The 24,277-nt window shown below is 48.8% G+C and overlaps 10 protein-coding genes across 10 annotated transcripts; 5 read left to right on the plus strand and 5 right to left on the minus strand.

Moving 5' to 3' along the window:
* Positions 1-553: 553 nt before the first annotated feature.
* On the minus strand, positions 554-1,237 carry M438DRAFT_349881 (uncharacterized protein). Its single transcript, XM_029906495.1, has one exon. It carries the CDS (start codon positions 1,142-1,144, stop codon positions 686-688), a length of 459 nt encoding a protein of 152 aa, XP_029755388.1. The 5' UTR covers positions 1,145-1,237; the 3' UTR covers positions 554-685.
* Positions 1,238-1,449: 212 nt separating this feature from the next.
* On the minus strand, positions 1,450-3,120 carry M438DRAFT_349882 (uncharacterized protein). The gene has a single exon (XM_029906496.1). It carries the CDS (start codon positions 2,872-2,874, stop codon positions 1,912-1,914), a length of 963 nt encoding a protein of 320 aa, XP_029755389.1. The 5' UTR covers positions 2,875-3,120; the 3' UTR covers positions 1,450-1,911.
* Positions 3,121-3,865: 745 nt separating this feature from the next.
* On the plus strand, positions 3,866-6,157 carry M438DRAFT_284146 (kinase-like protein; the record flags this gene model as incomplete). Its single annotated transcript, XM_029901439.1, has 2 exons — positions 3,866-5,251; positions 5,306-6,157. The coding sequence occupies 2 exons, from the start codon at positions 3,866-3,868 to the stop codon at positions 6,155-6,157; spliced, it is 2,238 nt and encodes a 745-aa protein (XP_029755390.1).
* Positions 6,158-6,827: 670 nt separating this feature from the next.
* M438DRAFT_359838 (uncharacterized protein) lies at positions 6,828-8,285 on the plus strand (the record flags this gene model as incomplete). Its single annotated transcript, XM_029907374.1, has 2 exons — positions 6,828-7,340; positions 7,389-8,285. 2 exons carry the CDS (start codon positions 6,828-6,830, stop codon positions 8,283-8,285), a joined length of 1,410 nt encoding a protein of 469 aa, XP_029755391.1.
* A 1,011-nt stretch (positions 8,286-9,296) lies between these two features.
* On the minus strand, positions 9,297-11,073 carry M438DRAFT_369641 (uncharacterized protein). Its single transcript, XM_029908116.1, has 2 exons — positions 10,442-11,073; positions 9,297-10,392 (listed from the first exon to the last, which is right to left on the minus strand). The coding sequence occupies exons 1-2, from the start codon at positions 10,982-10,984 to the stop codon at positions 9,430-9,432; spliced, it is 1,506 nt and encodes a 501-aa protein (XP_029755392.1). The 5' UTR covers positions 10,985-11,073; the 3' UTR covers positions 9,297-9,429.
* Positions 11,074-11,306: 233 nt separating this feature from the next.
* Positions 11,307-12,424, plus strand: M438DRAFT_284263 (uncharacterized protein; the record flags this gene model as incomplete). Its single annotated transcript, XM_029901449.1, has 3 exons — positions 11,307-11,369; positions 11,421-11,765; positions 11,813-12,424. 3 exons carry the CDS (start codon positions 11,307-11,309, stop codon positions 12,422-12,424), a joined length of 1,020 nt encoding a protein of 339 aa, XP_029755393.1.
* A 795-nt stretch (positions 12,425-13,219) lies between these two features.
* On the plus strand, positions 13,220-15,418 carry M438DRAFT_339972 (uncharacterized protein; the record flags this gene model as incomplete). The annotated part of the gene is made up of 5 exons (XM_029904275.1): positions 13,220-13,648; positions 13,704-13,863; positions 13,911-14,567; positions 14,616-14,674; positions 14,849-15,418. 5 exons carry the CDS (start codon positions 13,220-13,222, stop codon positions 15,416-15,418), a joined length of 1,875 nt encoding a protein of 624 aa, XP_029755394.1.
* Positions 15,419-16,231: 813 nt separating this feature from the next.
* M438DRAFT_409675 (uncharacterized protein) lies at positions 16,232-18,019 on the minus strand. Its single transcript, XM_029910030.1, has one exon. The coding sequence runs from the start codon at positions 17,980-17,982 to the stop codon at positions 16,315-16,317; it is 1,668 nt and encodes a 555-aa protein (XP_029755395.1). The 5' UTR covers positions 17,983-18,019; the 3' UTR covers positions 16,232-16,314.
* A 1,910-nt stretch (positions 18,020-19,929) lies between these two features.
* Positions 19,930-21,094, minus strand: M438DRAFT_369645 (uncharacterized protein; the record flags this gene model as incomplete). Its single annotated transcript, XM_029908117.1, has 1 exon — positions 19,930-21,094. The coding sequence occupies one exon, from the start codon at positions 21,092-21,094 to the stop codon at positions 20,339-20,341; it is 756 nt and encodes a 251-aa protein (XP_029755396.1). The 3' UTR covers positions 19,930-20,338.
* Positions 21,095-21,525: 431 nt separating this feature from the next.
* M438DRAFT_339975 (uncharacterized protein) lies at positions 21,526-23,296 on the plus strand (the record flags this gene model as incomplete). Its single annotated transcript, XM_029904276.1, has 2 exons — positions 21,526-21,916; positions 22,869-23,296. 2 exons carry the CDS (start codon positions 21,526-21,528, stop codon positions 23,294-23,296), a joined length of 819 nt encoding a protein of 272 aa, XP_029755397.1.
* Between the last annotated feature and the right edge of the window lie 981 nt (positions 23,297-24,277).

Consider the following 24,277-nt stretch of genomic DNA (forward strand, 5'->3'; position numbering starts at 1 on the left):
TCCTCTCATCCATTTCTTCTCTACTATCTATACTAATCATTGTACCTAGTAGCTAGATCGCACGGTCATCGGCGTCGTCATGTCTTTCCGTGTCTTGGTGCAACGGAGCGAGCAAGGATGAGCACGATTGAGGATATATGAGATATTTCCGCTTTCGGGGTACTTGGGTAGGAGATCAACAGATCTACAGCTAATTTCGACTACATCGGTCAAAATACTATCCCTCATGTCTTGATCACCTCTTGTGCGTGCCAAGTTTCTAGTGAGTATGCGCACACCTGTCGCTCTTGTTGTCCGTTTCATCATTGACCTCTTATGCTCGCATTTCGAGAATACTGAAGTTTAGCCATGAGTCACTGAAAAATCCCTCTTCATGCTCCATTCCATCCTCTACTTCTTTCCACCACCTATCATCGCTTTTTGCTTTCTTCTTCCCTTCCCCTTCCAAACCCCCACCACAAGAAAGAAAAAGAGGAAAGCAGATCAAGAACATGTCTTCCAAACCCCTTATATCCTTGACCAACAGAGCAAAATTATCTTCTCTCACTCGCGATAGATTCGAAAAACACTCCATCAAGCAAGCGAGAAACCAGCATCGCCCAAAGACGGCAATTTTAACCAAACCAATGTTTTGGCTATCCACTTTTCATCTTGTTCGACGGGAAAGAAAAATGCAGAAAAGGAATTATTGGAGATTTTCAACGAGGGATACGGGTTTGGAATTCAGGTTTGTGAGATTGATGAAGGGAAGGGATGGAGAATGACACCTGTAAGTTACTTTTATCTTTTTTTCTTTTTTTTTTCGCGCTGCTACAAACTTTGTGAAGAAGTGTAGTTTTTTGGAAAAGAGCTGAATGGATGCGTACAGGATCTCATCAATAGAGTTCAAAAGTTTATCGCATCTCGTGATGAACCTGGCAGTCTGAGTATAATTCTTTTCACGGGGTATAGTGTTGTTGGACCTTTGGACGCATGGATCTCTACACCTCAACTTTTCCTCGGTGGTGCGGTGGATACGGATAACAGGTTGATACAGCCGACGTTCAACTGGACCAGAAATAGCAATATGCTGGATTGCTATGAGGGTGGGGAAGTGTTGGTTTTGCTCGATTGTCCTTGTCTTTTCGTCCAAGGAAGTAATCATGCAGAAGCAGAATTGCTTGCTGCAGGAGTGTGGGATAACGACAACAACGCCAAGGATGCTTCTACATATGGCTTGACAGAAGCGATCAATGGTGTATTGCGTCGGGCTGAATGTGCAAGTATCAGTGCCGCGGATCTTTATGCTGAGATACTTGAAGAAGCAGCGAGCGACATATCTAGGGGAAAAGCTAGAGCGTTACCTATCCATCTGGTCAATTCCAAACAACACCGAAGCGTGGTTCTGAGGAGGTGCGATCGACAAGAGGAATCAAAAGCTATACTCTCAGAGGTCCAGAGGGTTGTTCTCTCGGTTTATCTTGAAAATGATGGCGAGATGAACCATCAAGATTGGATTTCGTGGCTAAAGGATCTTTCCTCGGATTCGACTCTAGACATCGAGATCATTGCGGCACACTATGCTTCTTCCTCTACTATTGTGCTGCTCTTTTCGATCCCGAGCAGGATATGGACATGTCTGAATACGGAGATCTTGGCTTTCCGCTTCGTCTCTCATGTTCAGGAAAGAGATATCCTCAGGGATATATCTACACTGCCTGAAGACGGTTGAGTGTGTTGGCGAAAAGCGAAGCTCGGAAGATGTGCGATACAAGGACCGAAAGGAGGGGTATCTGGACAGATCACACGACTCTATTTTTCGAGATTCTATGCGACCTTCCTTGGTATTGTCTGTTATGATGTCTGATCTTTTAGCGTCCAGGTCTGACTGTGTCCTAGTCGGGCTCTTCGCCTGCTTTTCCGCCTTCCTGCTCATCTTTTTCTTGCGCGTTTTCTACTTAACACACCTGTTTGTGGTTCTTGTTGCTCGGTTGATTGAGGTTCTGGGGGAGGTGAGGGGCTCAAGAAACAGTTGGGAGACAACTCTCTGTACTCGCGTTTGTTCAAATATTGGACGAAGCGGTAGACTTCAGATGTCGCTTCGAGATATGGCCAATAGCGTTTTGTTATTGCGAAAGTGACTTCGGATCCGCCGTCGCAGGGAGTTTCGCTGATAAACTTCAGATGTATACCTTGGCATTTCGGTTCAAGCCCGGCCCAGCTGAATGTGGTGTCTCTGTTCAACCATGCTTGCATGTCGACGTCGCAGGCATTCGGGATATATTTGACTTCATGGTACTTGTCTGTCCGTAGACGAACGCTGAACATGACGCAAGGCATCGGAAAGTTCCTAGGGACCAAGGTTTCCAGACCATCGGCTCCAGCACGTCGAGCTCTTTCGAGATCTTCCTCAAGCTGACTTCCTAGGATTGATCCTTCATTGACTCTTCTTGCTGCTCTCACAAGTAAATGAGTCAGCTGGGTGTCCCCCACAACATCAGGTTCGGCGACCAAGCTAATTAAGCTGATGTTCCGAGATGTCTCTGAGTGCTGTAGATGTTCCCAGACCGCCATAGGCAATGTGAAGGTGAGTATTGCGATATCCCTATTTGGATATGCACGATGTGCTGTGACGATACTCATCTCATGATTGCTTCCTGGCACGCTATTGTGCTGGTCCCATTTGAGTCTGGAGGGGTAATTCTCCACCCATTTTGGAAGAACGGCTGGGCTTGGTAGGTGCAGAGATACTTTAAGCATCGCTCTTGGATACTCGTAGTCGAAGGGACAGTCCTTCAACAGGATACGAGCCTGTCGCAACTCTTGCTCGAACATCTCGCAGCTCATAACGTGTGGAGGTGCCCCATGCATGAGGTCGGGCGATTGTGTTGACATACCGGCTCGAGCTGTCGTCGTCAAGTTGGAAGAGAACAAGCTTGCCAGTCTGGTGATGCACCTGTGAGAAAGAGGAATTCGCTGAAGATGAGTTTTGTGCTGCCGCCTATCGGTGACTAACCGAAAGGCGATACCTTATGTGGAGTAAATATATCTTATTCAAACTCAACTTACAGAATCTAACCCATGTGTCCAAACAAGTGCGTGCTGTTCTTTAGGATGAGCCCATTCTCGAGACAAGACCTGCGTCCATATCTGTTGGACGTTGAAGCAGGATGTCACCGTCGTCATCCACGGAGCAGAAACCGAATCCGCCGCCAAGAAAAGATAGCAGCACGTGGGCCACTTTATGCAGCAATTATGCAAGCCATCCGCGACAATAATCCTGTTTGTTCGAGCATCCACAAAAAAAGTCACGCCGGTCGTGATAACAGCGCAATTTCCTGAAATCGTGTCCTCTGGATTCTGAACTTGACTTTCACCTTCTTTTGTCAACACCTATAACAAACACCATTTCCGCGACACGTCAAAGGGATAGAGCGATTGCGCCAAGCCTGCAGAAACAGCTTTGTGCACGGAAACCGTTCATCTTGAAACCTGGCACTTCGTCACACATACACCAACGGCACTTTTGCGGTTATCTTGACTCTGTCGGACAGCTCCCAGGAGATACACCATGTCTCATCGCGACTCGCCCAAACTGCAGGGTATTCTGAAGAACGACGACAATGCTCAAACCGCGCAAGATGGCCAAGCTGTGTCACCGTCGACGCTGCTAAACATCCGACCCGCGCCATCACCCAGAGAAGGCCCTAAGTGTACGTATTTCCTCCCAGCTCCAACATCTTCAAGTGCAGACAGAACCTGTGTTCGACTGTGTTTCGGTCGCTAGCATTTCTGATCTCAATATCCCCATCCGTACTCGTCATCTCAAAATGCTTATCATAAGTCAGCCGTTTCCATTGATCCCTATGCAGAGACAATCTCTCCAATGATGCTTGGAAAGGACAAGGATGTCGATGATCTCGAGCTTGATAGAGTTCCCAGCGGTCCTCGTGCTTTCAAGGCAAAGGGTCCCAACTCCAAGCGACTGTCAGGAAGACGTGCGCATAACGCATCCGTCACTTCATTGCCAAGCCTTGAACAATCTGAAGGTGAGAAAGATGAAGAGCATCATCTGTTCAGCGGCGGACTTGTCGGTCAGATAACTGCATGGCTCCGTGAGGAGAGAAAGAAACGTGATGCGCGCAAGACGCGCAAGACTGCCGATTCTCAGTCCCATGAAGAGGTCCATTCTCATGAGGGTGCTGACATGGCTCATCGTTCTCGCCGTCGCAGCTCTGGCGAAAGTGTTGATCTGAGCCGACTTGAGCAAATCTTGAAGGAAAGCGTCCACTTCGAAAAGCCTCGTAGATCGTCACTTCTGCACCCCAGCATCCGAAAGCGCCCATCAGTCAAGAACCTGCACAAATCTTCGTCCAATGCCGGACATTCATCTGATACTGAATTCTTCGACGGCGATGCCTTGGTCCCCTCGGCCGAAGCCTGGCTTGATAACACCAAGACTTTGGCCAGTGCTGGAGGCGCCGCAGATCCAGCAGAGTCGACCGAGAGTCTTGGACTTGGTACTCGTCAAGCTTGGTCATCTTTCAAGTATGAGATTGTTCGTCTCACTCATACCCTTCGTATCAAGGGCTGGCGCCGTGTACCCATGGACATGAGTAACGAGTGCACCGTTGAGCGTCTCAGTGGCGCTCTCACCAATGCCGTCTACGTTGTTTCACCACCAAACACTCTTCCTGCCCGTCCCACAAGCGCCGATGGAAAACAGCCCATGCAACGTCCCCCGCCAGCCAAGCTCCTCCTACGTATCTATGGTCCTCAAGTTGAGCATCTGATTGACCGCGAATCCGAGCTGCAAATCCTCCGCCGTCTGGCTCGCAAGCGTATAGGACCTCGCTTGCTGGGTACATTCAGCAACGGCCGATTCGAAGAGTACTTCCACGCAAAGGCACTCGATCCTCAAGACCTGCGTAACCCGGACACTTCCAAGCAGATCGCCAAGCGTATGCGCGAACTCCACGAAGGTATTGACTTGCTCGAACGTGAGCGCGATGAAGGTGCTTTCGTTTGGCAAAACTGGGATAAGTGGTTCCAGCGTGTCGAGACTGTAACCATGTGGCTTGATGGCGAAGTCTTGAAGGAGCAACAGACCAAGAAGCCCACTGGCACGGATGGCTGGCAATCTCGCGGCTTTGTCTGTGGCACTGAATGGGCTGTCTTCAAGAAGACGGTGCAAAAGTACCGCGAATGGTTGGAGGCACAATACACCGAGCCCGGCCAACTGCGCTCTCGCTACGTCTTTGCCCACAACGATGTAAGTCTACTCTCTCACTCCTCTCTCTTCATCCTCAATCACTAACATCCACAGACTCAATACGGCAACATTCTCCGCCTTCTCCCCTCTGGCACCTCACCTCTGCTCCTACCCGCAAACACACACAAACAGCTTATTGTCATTGACTTTGAGTACGCCAACGCAAACACTCCCGGACTTGAATTCGCAAACCACTTTACCGAGTGGTGCTACAACTACCACGATGAAAAAGCACCCTGGCTATGCAACACCTCCTTCTACCCTACACCCGAAGAACAAGATAGATTTGTTCGCGCCTATGTTCGCCATCGTCCCCAATTCAACGCTCCTACTCCCAACCTCGGTCCCGCCGACAAGGATCCTCAAGAGAAGCAGAAACGTCCCGCAGGCCCCACATCCAGTATCTCAAACTTCATGCTTGATGCTAGAGGACCTCCTGAATCTGCTGCTACTACCGCAAAGGCGGATGCCGAGTACCAGGCTCAAGAGGATGAGCAAGTCGCCTCTTTGCTGAGAGAAACACGCATGTGGCGCCTCGCAAACTCGACTCAATGGGTAGCCTGGGGTATCGTCCAAGCCAAGGTCCCCGGTCTTCCATCCGACACTCCTGCCTCTGCTATCCCTCTCTCCGAAACTCCTGATGAGATGACTCCTACTGGCGACAACGATCAAGCATTCTCGGACCCTCTGGACGCTGAAGGCAAAGCCATGCAAGAGGATATCCACGACAAGAGACCCGATCCTAATGAAGAAGATGATGGAAAAGCAGAGGAAGAGTTTGATTACCTGGCTTATGCTAGAGACCGCGCCATGTTCTTCTGGGGCGACGCTCTGGCTTTGGGTATCGTTGAGGAGAAGGACTTGCCTGAGGATGTCAGAGCTGGTGTCAAGCGCGTGCAGAACTAGACACACAAGTCCAGGATGAAGATCGGAGAGAGAGAGAAAGGATCGGAGAAGACCAGAGGTGATGTCGCTCTACTACAAGAGGCAATTCCGAAATCGTAGGAGCATCTATTGCATTGCTGGAAATATTTTCGCAGGCCAAAGAAAAAAGTACAGAAAAACAGTTAGCAAGCATATCAGGGGAAACTTTTTGCTGCATCCATCTCACCTGGCAACTTCCTCTTCCGATGCAGTGCATCAGTAATAGCATCGAGAGCGATCTGCATACACATCTCCCAATTGGGACTAGTTCATCAATTCAGAGCTCTTTCCCTCTCATCGTGCTGGAGTTTGTCAATCTTGCAGTTGCACAGATGCACCGTGTTTTTGATAACACATCATCGTTCCGCGGAGGAGTCATCGACGTCAAACTGGTAATAAATTCCATCTTCAACGTAACATGATCCATGCATTTCTATATGCCTAAATGACCAGGTATGGACGCGGGAGCTGGAGGCTGAAGTGAAGGTGACATGCTCTCGCACATGGGAAGGGGACTATTAAACTACCTCATCGAACCGCGACTGACGACCATCAAAGTTCGACCCTTGGTTTGGTTTCGCTTTGTACTTCACCTCTTTCAGTCCCACATCGTCCGACTTTACCTGTCGCCACACTTGATTGATCGTACATGATGGACTTCAAGCAACAGCTGCAGCGCATTCCGGTCAAGCGCAAGAGATCACCGTCGCGCCCACCTGTTCTATCCGTTGAGCCCTGTCGCAGTACATTCATCACTCTCCTCGCTCAACCTAAGTGCTACGCACCAGTGTCTGATCTCCTTTTCGGCTATCTGGATGCCCCTGAGATCATTGCCCTCAGCCGAGTTTGCAAGGCTCTCTCTAAACTCTACGTCAACTGTATACCCACGCACTGGAATGTTGACCAGCGCTTAGCGTCTTTTGTCGAGAAACCAAAAACCCTTCGAGCACTTCTCAAGAAGCTCGATGCCTTGATTGTCGGCAGCCTTCCTCTTCAACTATTCTCTCGCCTGCACTGGAAAGATTCGAGCTTAGACATCCTGGTCACCTGTCTTGATGAGGGCAATTCTTTCGAACTCAACGCTCTGGGTGATTATCTCCGTCTGGAGCGCTATCAAAAGGATGAGAAGGATGTTTGCTTCGACGACGGCGACTACTACCAGACAGTAACAAATCACCGCTCCATGAATTGATCTGAGCAAACACCAGATCAGGCAGAAGTCTGGACCCATCAAACCGGTTGCCGCAAGAGAACCGTGAAGCTTCTTTCTGCAGCCAATCTGCCTCTGTGGTACTGTATGGATTCCGTCTTCTTTTCCACCATGGGTACCTGTTTCATCTCTGGCGACGCGGCCTATCACCTCTGTCCCAAATACACCTTCATCGATGGAAAAGTGCAGTTCACAGACGAACTCGCATACGCCGTCGAGGACATAGTATCTCGGTACTGTCAAAGAGGCCTAGACTTCGCCGCCAACGCACCACACGACACCGAGGAAGTGACATGCAAGGATGTGCGCAGAGACCTCGAGGGTACCCGAAGGATCGGCGACGCCAAAACGTGGAAAATCTCACTCGATTGCACAGATGAGCCAGAACACAACGACAACAAACGCAGCAACGGCAGAAAAGACACAGCGCCTTACTTGGAAACCTGCACTTTCAGGGTCACAGTCAAAGACAAAACTCTAGACCCAAATCTTCTGCCAGCATGGGTTCCTCTGTACTCCGTTCGTACATCCTTCTCGCTCACCTGTACCGTTTTCCGCTGCTGTATGCTCCAGCACTATTACATATTCGACTCCCCAGACGAATGCAACACCAAGGAGAAGGGTTTCGTACACTACCTACGATGTCAACTCCAGAAGCTCGCCCGCCCGCAGCTGAAACACCATTTGCAGCAAGGCACCTTTGTACCATGCGAAGAGCCATATCGCGGCGGTGGGTATAATTGCAGCGAATCGGGCAGTCAGGATGAGTGTGAGACTTTGGCTCAATGCTATGCTCAGATCTTCCAGCCGCCCGAGGGGTGGAAGTTTGCGGATGATCAGGTTGCAAGGATCTACGAAGATTGGAGGAGACTTGAGAAGGCGAGGATGGATGAAGCTTGAGCTTTGAGCGTTGGTATCAGCAAGCACCGGATGAAGGCGAACAAAGGACATCATGATCAGGAACCAGAGACACGCTCAGGCACGACCACACCCAGAAACAATCGTACTCAAAGATAATCACAGCCAATCACGAACACGCTCAACCACCCACGCCTTCAACGGCGGACGCCCTCACCGACAAACACAACCAGTAATACGTAGCCCAGTAATCAAATAATTATATGCTCAGGAATGGATCACCTTGAAGACGAAAACAAGACAGTAGAGACACGAGTGATGCACAGAAAGGATAAGAAGAAGAAGAAGCAGAAAAAACATGACATCTAACACGCGTATAAAACAACAGCAAAGCAAGGATAAAAGGCACTGAAAACAGACTACACAACAGAGTAAAACATAATTGCTTTATCAAGATGGAACGAAATAGCTTAATCTATACTTGCCAATAAGAAAGTCAATTAGGCCGCACTGTACTCTGTAATCTCCTTGACTCGTTGCTGTACCTCACTTCTCTTTCCAGATCATCGCATCGTGAGGACTCGATTATACCTCATTAGTTTTAGTGAGAGTGCTTGATTATCAACCAATATCCAGATCTACCAGGTACCTGTAAACTTACCTTTTCTCTCTCTCTTCCTCTTCTTTTACTCCCCCTTATGTTCACAGGATGACTCTTTGGAAGATGCAAGTTTTTGACATGAGTATTTACACCGTTCAAGCAGCATTGTCACTCGCCGCTTTTATATTTTTTACTTTGCAGCAAAGATGGTCGAGAATTTCCCACAGGGTTTATGAATGCAAAGGATGTTTATCCCAAGCATGCTTATGCTGTTGTTGTGTAGCTAGTGCCTCGGGTGGCGCCATCCTTGCCATCTTCGTTATCGGTAAGTTGATTAATTGTTGTTGGCCACATGAGTTATGGTGATAAGAGTGCTTGTGCATTAAAATAGATCTATCAATGGGCACGAAGATGTATCACGGTTGATTGTTATCATTGGTGGGTATGAGCTACTTGATTCGTCAAGCTAGAAGAGCAATGCAAGTATTCGTGTTCCGTTGGTCATGGCATTCTGAGCCCTTTTGCTAACCTTGTCTTTTTGATCATCGGTCTTCCATTTCCGAAATTGGTGTCTCGTATTAGTATTCAATCCTCCTTCTCCTCCTTGATCTCGGCTTTGACCTTCATTATGGCTCTGGAGTAGGGCTGGTACTTGCTCCAGTCCTCATGTATTTGAGGTATTAGGTCGTCAGCGTACTCCCAGCCATCGGGTCTTTCAAAACTTTCTCCGTCGTTGGGAATTGCGAGAAGGGGGCACGATTCATCATAGTTGTCATCGTCGTCTTCTACAATCGCCGTAGACATTATTTTGATTGCTGCACTAAGTTGTTTGTTCATCACTTCGGTCGTACCATCCACATCCTCGTATGAGTGGTGCTCTCCAGAAGCAATATGGTGAGCGTTCAGGTGGCGTCTGATTTGAGTAACGGCATTGTGACACAAAACGTATCTCAGATGACCGTGGAAGTCCTCCTCGGGGAACTGTGCGAGGTCAAAGGTGTACCTGTAGCGTAGCATACAGCATTCGAAGCTGGCTGTATGCATTTTGAAGCGAATGTGACCGGGAGCAGTATATTTGATGATCTCGACGCGGAAAGTGCATCTTTCGATGAAATTGCTATCGAGCTTGAATCGATCGTTTGGGAGATTGAAGCAGTCGAAAGGAATCGACCAAGTCTCAACATCGCCGATTCTGCGAGCGCCGCTAAGTTCGCGAATAGCCAATTGGCAGTCTTCGGTAAGATCAGGTTTTCGCCTGACTGATCTATCGCTGACAAGCCAGCCTCTGTTCTTGAATTTGGTAATGCTGGATCGTACAGTTTTGGATCTGCCTCCTTGACTGGGACGGCCGAGATGGGCGGCGAACATTGTTTTGCCAAGGGTGTGAGTGTACTGGGGGAAGAGGCAGTAGGCTTTGTCCCATGCGATAAAACAAGAATTAGCAGTCATGGATGCCGGGCCAACGAGAAAGGCCCAGATTGTACTGTCAGAGATAGTGATAAGGTTGACGGTAGATTTGGCACTGTCTCCTCTCGTGAATGGTGTCATCTGATCATGGTCAGCGTATGCACAAAGTGATCAGACGAAAATCAATTACTTCAAAGTCGAACTCCAGATGGTTCATGTCGAGTTTCTTGTACTTATGGTATCCTTGGCTGGCGATATAAGCCATCATGGCCTCGGCTTCAGGTCCGTTCTCGACTAGGATGTCCAAGCTGGAGTCCTTCCAGCTCAGACGAGAGAAGAACTGCATGGGTACACTGCCGACGATCAAAGATCTATTCAAACCCATATGATGGCGGAGAGCCTTGGGATCGGCAACGAAGCGGGCGAGGTGCTTGTCGACATTCCAATGCAGAGACACATAGTCAGTGTATAGTGTGGACAGAGCCTTTGAGACTCTGGTCAAAGCAACGATGTCGGCAATGCCGAGATGATCGTAGATGTTGTCGAAGATGGGGACGTAGCGATCACGCTCGATAAGCAAAGAGATGAGAGAAGAGCAATTTTGGTCATAAGATCTGTTGATCTGCTCTACAGGTTCATCATCTTCTTGCTTGATGCAAGATGCCGGAGCATGATCAGTTGGAGATCTCTTACGCTTCAGTGAAGACTGCTGGTGACTGTGATGATCGGCCATGATGAATGGTTGATCTGTGATGAATAACAAATTCGGTTGACGAACCTGTTGTGATGAGAAAGGAAGAAGGATGTGGAAGGAAGAGGTTGTGGAGGGAGGTGGAGATAGAAAGCAAGAAGAGGTTGATGTTGAAGTAATCAGAGAAGTTCAAGGAGATACAGGTGAAGAGAGGGTTGATGATGGACGGGGACAGCAGACTAGTCCCAATTAGGAAGTGACAGGAAGTCGGGGTTTCCCGGTGAAGCGTCGATTGTTTACTCGCTGTTGGACGAATGCGCCGGCGACGTTCCTTCCACAACAAGACAGAGGTCGATGAAAGAAGATGGCGACTAGTGATCAGATCAAGAATGCGCTGCTGACTGAGCACTTCCGATATACACCCTTGGTAAGTGCGCGCTTCCAATTCATGCTTGCTCTGATTACTGACAATCAACAGACCCTCCTCGACGACATCATCAACACGGTCAACGAGCTTGTCTATCAAGCAGTCAGCGAAATCGAGACGGCGCTTCTCAATGTACCGAAAGAGCAACTAGGCTTCCCTGCAAACGCGCCTGCGCAACAAGACGGAGCCGAGGACAACAATGGAGAAGACGCGTCGGAAGCTGCTGCAAGGATCGAGATTGAGGCTGGCATTGTCAAGCTCGAGAGTTTGTTGAACTCGACCATTGATAAGAACTTTGACAAGCTCGAAATCTACACGTTGCGCAATCTCTTGACCGTCTCCAACGCAAAGGAGGATGAAGGCCTAGAGAACTGGATAGTCCTGGATCACTACAAGGTGCGCCTTCTCTTCTGAGTTGTTTGAACGCAGCTGACACAGTGCAGAACATACAGCCACCAAGTGCAGACGGCAACGCGCCCACACCAGAATCAGTCAATCGCCTGCGACGCAAAGTACAAGAGACGGAGAAACTACAATCGGCCTTGAAAGCAGAGGCTGCTCAAAACGAAGCCTTGCTCGCCCAACTACGACCGCTCATGTCAGCTGCGCCAGCTGCGCAATCTTCTCTCAAGCCCGACCAAGACACGACGCAACAAACGCAAAACTCGTCCTTCTCTTTCCTCACAAACGCTCCGTCAGCATCAGCTCTGGGCGTCGGTTCAGAAAGACACGCCAATTCGCTTGCGCAAAACACGAGTTTCGTATACTCCCAAATTCCAGCCCTCCGAGACATTGTCGCTGCCTTGCGCACACACCTTGTGACACTGCCCGTCAAGAACATGGCAGCTACTGTCGACCAGTCTACCGAAGCAAGACACGCATACATCGAAAGTCAGACTCGTCGCGCTCTGGACAGAACTGGTGTGGATGCTTCAGTAACACCAGACACCGAGTCCTTGGGAAGACGCATGGGCGGAGACGAGACGAGAGCTTTGGAAGGTATTGTCGCTGCTATGGCTGCACAGAATCAAGCTTCGGACAAAATGGAGGAATAGCTTGTACAAGCGAGACACGAGTTACGACTGGAACATGGTGCATTGATGCGTTGGGATCAGGATACTGGCGCTATGGCTTTTGATGGTTAAGATACCCGACTTGCGAGAGAAATGCTATTATACCAAATGTTTGGCAGGACCTTCCGCAAGTACATTTTCTCTAAATTGCTGAAGTTCTCAAAACATGCATAGCTGAAGAACTGCAAGAGCTTTTCCAGAACAGAGAATCGTCTTTCGATAGCTCGGCGCAGATCTTCGCCCACTGGCGATTTCTTGAACTCGGTGAACTCCTTCAGCTATATGGCTCATGATAGCCGGAGTTGGAGCTCACTTGCCGGATAACAAGCCATTCCCTCTTGTCGTCCCCAGCCCCGCTATTATTCTGTCTTTGCTCAAGCTTCGATATGGAAAGCTTGCCATGCCAAGACGAACGTTCGGCCAATGACGCCGGCCAAACAAGCACGTTGTACCCTGGCAACACAGTCGTCCCTTCCGCCTTTTCCACAGCATCTCTCTATCTTGTCCCGCAGCCTTGTCGAAACAGGCAGGCCGGCTCGCTACAGCATAGAGCATGTCAAATCAACCATCTCCCATTGGCTTCGGCATCTATCCGACATCGTCAGTGGCATATTTGACATGGTTGCGGGTCCCGACATGAACACAATGTCACTGAGCAATCCTTGATCGATTCCACAGCTCTACCCGACCTCCGGAAGGTACAAAGACAAGCTAGATTCCCGTTGTAGATTTAAGAAAAGGTAGGAGCTATTCAATTGGCTTTCCACTGCAAGCACAATGCGTTCTGCCATCTCTTTGCTTTCCTTTTCGTCCCTCGCTCTTGCGAGCTGGACCCAGAATTTGAACTACCGCAGTCCTTCTGATCATCATCCTGGTCTCGGTATCTCTCTTCACAAGGTCAACAAGCGTAATGTCCCTGGTACTCAGTACACTGCTTCGCAGCTGAACTTTACCCATGGCGTTGCTTCTGGTGACCCGTACTCTGACTCGGTCATCTTGTGGACTCGTGTTGCTCCCATGTTTGATAGTGTCAACGACAACTCGACCGTCTCTGGTTACGTGCCGCTGTACAGCCACGGTGCCAACTTGACTGCCAGTACTGCTCCTGTCTGTGTTCAGTTCAAGGTTTCCAAGTCCTCAAACTTCACACATGTTGAGAGCAGCGGTACTGTTTACACTTCCTCCGATGTCGACTACACCGTCAAGGTAAGGAGAACAGTATTTCAAAGCTTGAGTCGTGGGCTAATCCTTGTGCGTCCAGGTCGAGGCCAAGAACCTGACTGCCTTCACTCGCTACTATTACCAATTCAACGTCTGCGGCTCCAACAAGACCAGTCCCCTTGGTCGCACCAAGACCGCCCCTGATGCCAACGACTATACTGCTGAGGTTGGACTTGCTGTCTACTCTTGCAGCAACTTCCGTACGCCAATCCCATCTCTTAATCTATCCAAGACTAACATAACTCAGCCTTCGGCTTCTTCAATGCCTACGGAAACCCTGTGCGAAAGGACTCTGTAGACTACGTCATCCATCTCGGTGATTACATCTACGAGTACGCCGGCGATGGTGATTATGGCTACGGCTACAGCATCAACCGTATCCCCAAGCCCGAACGCGTTATTACCACCCTCTACGACTACCGCGAACGCCTCGCTACCTACCGTACCGATCTCGATCTCCTCGCTTCCCACCAAGCCTACCCTTGGATCCCTGTTTGGGACGATCATGAGGTTTCAGACAACACATACCGCGATGGTGCTTCTGAGCTCAACAACACCGAGGCCTCCTTCGTCAGTGATGGCGGTGTGTCGGTTGACCAGAGAAAGATGAATGCGGTCAGAGCATACTTTGAGTGGATGCCCATCCGTCAAGTCGAGATGGACGACAACCTCCGTATCTGGAGAAGCTTCAGCATTGGCAGTCTGTTTGACTTGGTCATGCTTGATACTCGTCAATACGATCGTTCCATCACTGATTTGTACTGGAACACCGACTACGTTCATGACATCAGCAACGATGCTGGAAGAAGTATGATGGGCAGCAGACAGGAGAATTGGTTCTACAACCAATTGACTCAATCTGCAAACCGTGGTGCTGCTTGGCGTATCATCGGCTCTCAGACTGGTGGGTGACTTCCTCAAAATTTTGAAATTTTGCTAATATGTCACCCAGTCTTCTCCCGCGTCAACGAATCCGCCGCCTATGGCAACACTAATCCTTTGGACTACGATGTGAGTAAGCTGTAGGTACACAGCGAGTCGGCCTTGCACAATTGACTAGCATCGATGAGACGGGGTCCATGACGTCGTCTCGTTGGTGTCGAACCCAATTTGTGAGCTGGCTTGTTGAACAAGTACCACATCCCAAATTCTTCCATAGGACTCTGCTGACCGTACCCTTTCAAGGCGTGGGACGGCTATAACGCAAATAGGAACCGTACGCTCTCTCATCTCTATAATAATGGCATCGGAAACAATATTGTCATGTCCGGAGACTCTCACGCCTCATGGGTATCCGATCTCGTCTGGCTAGACCACGCAAGCTACAACTCCACCTCTGGCAACAACAGCATCGGTGTCGAGTTCGCCGGCTCCGCCGTGTCGTCGCCCTGCCCCTACGGTCAAAACATCACACTCACCGCAGCAAACAACGCCTCAAACTGGTTGGTCCACGCCAACGAAGAGTTGCAATGGCAAGACATCTACTACCGCGGTTACTTCGAACTCCACATCAACTACGACGAGGTCACGGCGAATTACTTCGGCCTGCCTACCATCATCAACAGAAACCCTAATGAGATCTCACTCGCCAACTTTACTGTCAAGAGTGGAGCTAATAAGTTGCAACGTCCTGTTGCTGGTGGCCTTGTTGAGAGTGGTGCTCTTAAGCTTGGGCAAGTTGTTCAGACTAATGCTACTAATAACACTGAGACTGGTGTTTGGTTTGTCAGTCATGAGGATGTCGAGGATATCTAAATCAATCAAGGTGTCAATGAAACGAGATGTGTGGGAAAGGAGGCCGGCCATGGTCACCTTGGTCCTTCATTGTCAACATTAATCAAGAATAACAAATGTATAGCAGATGATCAAATCATTGTCAGATAAAACCCAAACCAGACCTCCTCTTCCTCCACTTTTCGCTAGGACTCTGGGACTCTTCTTCCTTTTCCCTTCCTATCCATACCCCCACTCCACCGCTTTCACTCACACACGAAATCTAACCCTGGTGATTCCACATGGTCAAACAAAGCTCTCTATAATCAAAGCAAGTATATAGGTAATAAATCGAATACCCCTTCCGGGCCCTTCCGGGACTACATTCACAAAATATCTTTCACAATCGTCTTTCGCAAAGAATATACAAATACTACGCAGCTTTACTATTAGTTTGGATGACTTGGGTACTAACTCTTACACATTAAACATATTCCCGCGATGGTCTGAGAAAACCGAAATAGCCATGTGAAAGGAAGTATATCAAGAGCGATAGAGAAGAAGAGAATTGTAAAATGTCAACATGGTATAGAAAGAAACCTCAGAAGCCAGTGGAGAACGAAGTCGCCGGCAAATAACACGAAGAAGCAAAAGTGGTAGTATGAAATGAGATTAGAGAAAAACGCATTGGAAAAAACAACATCTTATATAGTGTGATGTACTAGCGTGAGATGAGAAAAAAGACAAGGAAAAGAATACAACATGTCTGGACAAAACCAAGATTATACCATCTGAAGAAATCTCAATGTGTACAAAAAACAGAACATCAGCAGGAGGTAAGACGCTTGTATCTGCGATAGCGGTAGCAAACTATGTCCGGTCTATGAGATTGCCGTCGGGTTAGAAACCAGTCATCTCCCACCAGCACCTCCAGTGGTTCATGAACCTGGCGGACGAGGTTGAGTCCAAGGACGTGTGACATCCTCAGCAGCCACTTGCGAATCGCGTTCGATGTTGACACGCCGCCAGAGCTCCGGAAGCTGATCGGCAGGCGGCTGACGAAGGACATAATGTTGATAGTGAATCACATTATTTGAGAGGTAGGTCTGGGCAGCCCGAGGTAAATGAGACATGCGTTGCATAAGAGCAGCTTGTTGGGTCTGGATGGCTTCAATCATGTTTCGTTGAACATTGGGAACGGCACGAAGGATATGTTCTTGGATGTTGGCGGGGACGAGTGTGATGCTGCGTTGTTGCTCGAATGAGAGATGGTTCATACGTGCTTGGATGAGGTGACGGGGCGAGGGGTCGCGGTTAGGGTCGAAATTGTTTAGATACGCCCGAGTGCGAGCATCATGTTGAGCCTGAGCTTGCTGGAAATGATCTTGTAGAGCCCGAGCCTGGGCCTGAGCTCGAGCTTGGTGCTCAGCCTGAGCTTGTCGTTCTGCTTGAGCTTGCTGTTCAGCCCGAGCTTGCTGTATAGCCTGATATTGTCGTTGTGCTTGAGCTTGCTGTTCAGCCCGAGCTTGTTGTTCAGCTCGAGCCTGTCTTTCAGCTTGAGCCCGCTGTTCAGCTTGGACCCCAGCTTGTTCACCCTCTTGGTTATAGTAACTCTCGAACTGCAGTTGATGATATCGCTCCCTATTCGCTCGGTGCCATTCTTCACGTTCCCATTCCTGCTCCCGATTGACCTGCTGGTTCTGCTGATGCTGTTCTTGCTGCTCGGGCGGTTGTGACTGCTGTTCAGGCTGTTGTTGTTCTCCTTGTTGGCGCTCCAACTCTTGCCAGATGTCCCGCTGAAGGTCATGATACCTTTGTCTCTCCTCGCGCCATGCTGTCTCGCGCTGTACAAGCAGACGCACACACAATTGCTCTGAATTTGCGATCCATAATGGTAAGCTCGCTCTATCGCCATGAGCAAGTCGATGCATGATGAAGAACGGTAGCTGATTGAAGATGCATAAATGCGGATGCGAAAGATGATGCGTTTGTAAAAGTTGTCTCGCGTGTGCAGTCAATTGATCCATCTCTTCTCTTAGCATTGTGAGCACTGTCGCCTGGATTCGATGGCTCTGGAAGGAAAGAACAAAGTCTTGTACATCAGCGTTCTGTTGCACCAGCATTCTTTGATTGGGTCCAGAGAGGTGAGCTATGCGTGGAACAAGAACGTCGAATGGTTGTGTGAGCTGAGTATTCGCGTCTTGAAGGATCCGACGCAAACGCTGTCGTCTTTGCTCACTGACATTGAGGTTCTGATCTGCAACTTCGACATTCTGCGGCGCTTGTACTACGGGAGGCCATGGTTGCTGGTATTGCTGGGGTTGCTGAGGGGGCCGAGGTGGAGGAGAATCCCCGTCGATCTCCATGTAGTCATCGTACTGACCGTTGCCGCGGGCTGCTCCAGTACGTAGACTCTGCCCAGCTCTTCGTAGAGCAGCACGTCTTGCATATTCCTGTTCGGCCGAACGTCGGTTCGCGTCCAATCTTGCTTCTCTGCGAACTTCAAGAAGATCACTTTGTGTCTCTCTGCTCATACTCAACACCTCTTCTATATCGAGACCTTCAGCGAGTTCGTCCTCGAGAGGTCTGTTGCGTGTGATTGTCATCGTGGCGACTGATTCTGCAATAACCCAGGTCTAAAATCGACCGTTGTGTGTAAAAGCTTCGATCAAGTTCAAGGCCAACCGGGCGCTCCCATTTGCATAAAACAACTTCGTAGGCCGCATTGAGAATAGTCAATTCTGTTTTGAAGTCTTTGTTCCCCAGTACGTAAGATGCAATTTGGACGAGCTAGACCAAAACGTCGAAAAGGCATCAAAGAGGTTGTACGGAAGCGTCGGTATGCCAAGGGGTTATCAAAGAACCATTGAGAGTTAAATTTCGAGTCCTTCGAGGGAATGGTCAGCCACTTGTGGACGGTTTGATCATCTCTTTGTAGTCCTTTGTGGTGTTGGTCAGAGCTTGGCGGTGATGTAGGTAGCTGAGGGTACTTGAGGAACGACGACTTGGTGCGATCTTCGGTGGATAGCGATGTATGATTAAACCCTATCAGATGGTCTGCTGGTCATTTTCAAAGAAAGAATGCGACGAGTATTGATGCTCGTGGATATTGTCAAGCATATGTGACAAGAATGTCATGTTTCAACTGTGCTCAGAACTTGAAGGACAGTTGCGATGAACCTTAGAAGCGGAGTTGCAACTACCAAGCTGCTTTCCAGAAAGTGGTGTCTGCGACTTCCGTGTTGAGACTCGATACTCCAAGCTTCCCCCTGTTTACTCTCATCCATCTCCAAACTTTCACATAGCGGTATCCACGCTGTAGAGATTCCTAATGTTATCAAAGTCGTCCGAAGAATAGGTGCCGGTTTTTGTGTTGTCCTTGTCAGCTATCTCCGGTAAGTAATGACGGGGTCGTTCGGATCCTAGAAATAAGCAATGCTTTCGGGCTTGGTGAAGTCGTCCGCAGAAGAAACGCCGATTATTACTGTCCGTATGAGCCACCTGCCACGCTCATAGACAGGATCTTCGGAGCTGTAGAAATCCACAACAACCTCAAAATCAGTACAGTCGTCCGCGGAGTCACACCGCTTACCATGCTCTAAGCAGAGATCTTTCGTAGTTGCGTGCATTTCTACAGCAGCTATGAAAAAGTGTGACACGCCGAGAGAAGGTCACAGCCTACCGATTTGCTCTCCTGCTATTCCACTTCTCCGACTGCAGTGACAGACAATACTGCACCCACCAAAACACACGTTGACTCCGAGCAAGACCAGACTCTCCATGCGAAGTGACTATCCGACTTTCATAATCGTTCTTGCTTGGAGAATCATTGTGCATGTACACAGCTGTGTAAGTGACACTGTTCAGTACAGGGGAGTGTGAAGTCATGTGGAGGATCTCCGCATCTTATCTGATCTTGCAGGTGTGACCCTGCTCAAAAACGTGTTTACTGGACAGATGACCCTGCTTGTCCCTTGCCTCGATCATTGGTGGATCGTTGCACGATCAATTTTTGAGAACCAGATTGACCCAGAGTAGTCTGCCAGACGGTCTGGCAGACTAGCTAGCAGACCCCGCAGCAAAGGGTGCTCGAAAACCCAATTATGACATTACACCTACCCTTAGAAACTGCCTCCAAGCAGTGTTCGGCTGATAAGGAAGAACACGACATAGGGAATCGCCCTTATGGAGGAGGCTAACACCTCTTCAAACAACAAAGGGAAGGAAGTTTACAACTCATTCATTACAAGAGCACTCTGGACAGGCGTTTGATGACTATCTCAATTGAGATACTATTACCCTCCTTACTACTGAAATCGGCGCACATGATTGGCCAGAATGCGTACTAGTTAGCGACAGCTCATACCCCTTGCGGGGTAAATAGCTTGAGATAATCAAATCAAATCAAATCAGATCAATTTTTGATGATGTATTTCTTACTTGAATGGTTGCAGGTCGCAAGATACGAGAACAAGTTCGTTTCGCAGCATAGATTGGGTTACAAGAATGTGCAAAATGGAAAAAGAATGAGAATGAGAGTTAACATTCAGTCTGAGAAAATTCGTGAAAAGAATGACCTGTTAGCAGAAGTCCAAGACTTCTTCAGAATGACCGTGCGGTTATCTAGGAATATCAAGACATAGCATTGTGATATCCTCGGTTGAGAAGCCATTTGGTCCGAGAACCGGATTTCGCCCAAAGACTCAAGTTGATATACCCGCGCTTGTGCATAGCCAATTTTTCTGCATTATCTTCGTTTGCGAATACAGGCATATCAATACCGGTGGGTAGTCCGCTCCATGTAAGTATATCAACTTGATCTTCAGAGCCGAAACTCAAGAACAATTGCATGTACTCGGTCGTGTGCGGCTCCAGGAACTGATGGAACAAGGGGTGTAAATGCATGATGGTCCTGCGTAGGTTCTTCAACTCGGTCGTACATTTTCCCATCAATTGCTGCTGCTACTCGCCATTGAAGTGGAGGAGGAACTGTTGCGTTTTCGGGACGACGTGCATGACTGTATCCTGCAACTCAGGCGAGAGTCGGTCCAAGGCAAGGCGATATCGCGGGTGGAACGCTTCGCGAGGTCGAGGTCGGGGCTGTGCTTGAAGTATCTGCCATTTCTCAAGACGCCCATGTCTCAGGCGGATCAGCGTTTCAAGCTGAGCCTCCTGGTCAGTGCGAGATAGGGCGATGAAGCGCTGTTGATCTTGAGTGGGAATTTCGGCGATGACTTCTCGTAGGCGTTGGGTCAGATTAACAGGGACGAGAACCATCGGCATCTGGTAAGGCCATGGGCTATTGACTTGCAAGTTATGCTGGACAGTATGTAGACCAAGGGCCCACGCGTCTTCCAGAGGCATCTGTGGGATCTCACCAGCCCGCGGTTGAAAAGCAGGACGCAGAGCGGCAGCTATCCCAGCAAAAGTTTGCAAGCTTTCGGACTCTTGTTGTGGAGTAGGAATCTCATAATCTTGTATCGGAGGGTTGCTTTTGACAGGCTGTTGGAGAAGCAAGTCAACTTGTCGAGGAGTGTCAGCGGTGTTGATAATTTCATTGATGCCGGGGACGCCGGCGATGGTTGGTATATCGGCATCGAGTCCTGCATCAGCAAGTCTCGCTTTGTTGGCTCTGGCTAGTACAACGCGAACGAGATCCGATTGTGACACACTGTCAGTGCGAGCCGCGTGAGATTTGTTCGACTCTGGATCGGACATGGCTTCTAAAGATGCACTCAATAATTGATCTGTTGTTTTGGATGATGCTACAATGATACGTTGAATGTTCTTGACCAGCATGGAATGCCAAGCAAGTAACCAAAGACTCAAGAGCTTCATGGCAGTCGCGATGGACGTTGGTGAGAGAAAGCCAAGCCGCGAGTTCATTGAGCTCCGAGGGAAGTAACGTTAGTCAAAGGATGTTCACAACCAACTTCGACGCGAGAAGGACTGACCGCATTGTAGTCTTCGTCTGTTGACTGTTCTTTCACAATGTCTTTGAAGCTCAGTGTCTCATCTCGAATTCCATTGTGTGATTGTCTCTTACCACAAAGACATTATTCTTTGTCTCACTCGGTCTTGTTTATAAGGTGACGATTCTCCCAACTTGCTTCAAAGTCAGCAGATTGACGAACCAAGTCCCGGTGACAATGACTGACCACAGCACTTACTCTCCCATCGGCGCTGGCTCGCCTGATCTTCACTCTAATCCAAGTGTTCCTTCCACTCCTAATGTTCCGTCGACTCCCGGCTTACCTTCCTCCCCTACTGCCATCGTCACAGAGTCAGACGGCTTCACTTCGTATCCCCCGACACCGCAAGGCTTGAGCAGAAGACAGTTGAACCTTTTCAAAAGACAAAGAAAAGCTGCTCTCAAACTTGCTATGCTCATGGCTACGGAGTTGGAAGATCCCACCAGTTCTCCTTCAACATTTCACCATGTCACCGACACCGAAAATGACACTGACATACCTGGAGACTACAAAAGAGGCGATCTTGGTCGTCAGGCTCGTAAATTGTTCAAATCCAAGGATAAGCATGGTATGTTGAGTCCCAATACACACAAGGTCGTCAAGCCTGCTGTTATCATGCACTACCAATACAAGAAGTGCTCCAAGACTGCCAGAAAGATGGCTGAGATGAGGGCGAAGAAGACAACCCGAATGGCTTGAACAACTTTCGCAAGGTTTGGCAAGGTTTTCTGTCATGAGAACAAGAACTCCCCGAGTTCATTATCCTGATACACTGCTGGGCAGTTGGTCAGTCTGATATATAATTATGAACGTTATGATAAGATACGAACAATATTTCCAACCTTCAATTCTTCAAGTGAACAATGTGCATATTGATCTCTCGACGTCCAATTCAATTCTCTGCGTAGTCCTCTCTCTCGCTCGTGACACTGTGCACGATAGTTGCTCAAGTTGAACGGCTTGACATATAGATGTCAAAATTACATAGGTTGAGTTCTGAGATATAAAGTTCTATCTACATCTGTATAGACAAATCGATTCGTTGCTAAGAAGATTCCAACGCTGGTGGTGCCAAAATTCTGATCATCAAGGACTCTGCGTGTTTCCAGCCTCGAGCGGCCAATCTCGAGTCCGTGAGGCAAGACAGCAATAATGCTGAGGTGTCGTTGTCGTCCTGAGAGAGCTGGAACGGAACATTGGACGAACCCGCACGACGACCCTCTCGTTCGCTTACCCAATCCGGACTAGTCTTCGAGGTTCGCTCTCACACATTGACTGTTATGTTTGCGCACACTTCTTCGTCTCCTCTCTTCTCCAAATCACGACACGCACAGAAACATAAGATCTTTCGCCTCTACTGATAGATCATCCACCTTCCCTATCACTCCTTGCACAAAGCATCATACATGCTGCAGCCTTTCCATCAGAGAATCATCACACGCGCAATCGAATCGAACACAACCAGAAGTAATTACACAATCACTCGACACGTCTGTATAAAAGCTTACCTTCCTTACCAGCCATGTTCACCACTTCAATCACCATCGTCGAGTCTGATCTCCACATCAAGACTCCTATCAAGAACAATGGCAACAACGGTGGCACTTCCAACAAGACTAAGGCCATAATCTCTGCCTCCCCCGTCGCCAAGGGCACTACCAATCACGACGAGGTCACCGACGGCACCAAGGTTGCTGGTCACTCTCGCCCCTTCGCTCCTCCCACCTTTTGGTTCCTGTCCTCCCCCATCGCCTGGAGCCTCGCTTTCACCCCCAAGCCTGAACCTGTTCCCGAGCTTACCACTCCTGAGCCTGTTGATGGTGCTGTTGGCCCCAAGCCTGAGCCTGTTCCTCGCCCTCCCACCCCTGACCCTTACCCCCCTCCCGCCCCTATCTTCTGGAGACTCCTCTGGCTCCAGATGCTGGCTCCTGTCAACCCTGCCATGTAAAGTGCTTCTCCAAGCAAAGCTCGAAGATATCTGCAGAATGTTGCATTGAGATCAGAGAGCATTGAAGCACTACATCGACACTATGGGACACTCGACACGGCAGTTTACGCTTTCTGGGCGGCAGACGAATATCAATTGGGCTTCTTTTTGGCCTTGCACGGTTTCCACTCTGGTTCACAGTAAGCATCTATCTCTCTATCGCCCCTAATGGTTCTCTGACTGACTTCCTATCAAGGCTTAACACGAAAGAACACGACAAGCAATGACAACTCACGTATAACGACTACACATACATTCAAAAGACATCAGCGTTGGCGTTCAGGGGCTTCATAAGTTTTGAGCAATGCACTTTCCATTACCGATAATATCACACCCAGTATCCATCACGTCTCCATGCCTCTCTATAGTGATCTCGTGATTCCTCTGTCTTCCACCAATCGCAGCCTACTATGTCTCATGTGTTCTCCGGCTCCCTCTCTGTTTTGATGTTCCCTTTGCAGTCAGAAAAAGACCAGTGCACATGGCTTTCACACATCTAATCGATCAATAGCTTTGTATCCCTGTAAACTTTGACAGATTGTACAAATTACTTCGAGGATGACCATCCCGCAATACTTACAAGACTAGATTACTTCTCCTCTACCAACTCGAGAAGACGCAAGATGATCGATTAGAATATGACAGTGCAGTGCGCACATTCTATCCTACATCAAGCTCCAGTGAGAAAGTGCAACAATTTCCACAAGTCAATCTCCCAAGCTTGGAATTATGATTCTTCCTAATCAGACGACCTCGCGTGAACACCATTGGTAGTCCGCCGGCTCGAAGGAAGTTGCGCCAGCAGGCCCACACGATTGATTTAGAGCCCTGGGTAGATCAGGATGTCCATGATTTATCCGTGTATATGTTCCGATACGGAGGCTCTGGAGGGGGTGTATTCAAGTTTGCTGACGGATAATTGTTTCGTATGGATGTGTGGTT

Source organism: Aureobasidium pullulans, assembly GCF_000721785.1.
Source record: "Aureobasidium pullulans EXF-150 unplaced genomic scaffold scaffold_35, whole genome shotgun sequence".
In the NCBI taxonomy this organism is placed as follows: Eukaryota; Fungi; Ascomycota; class Dothideomycetes; order Dothideales; family Saccotheciaceae; genus Aureobasidium; species Aureobasidium pullulans.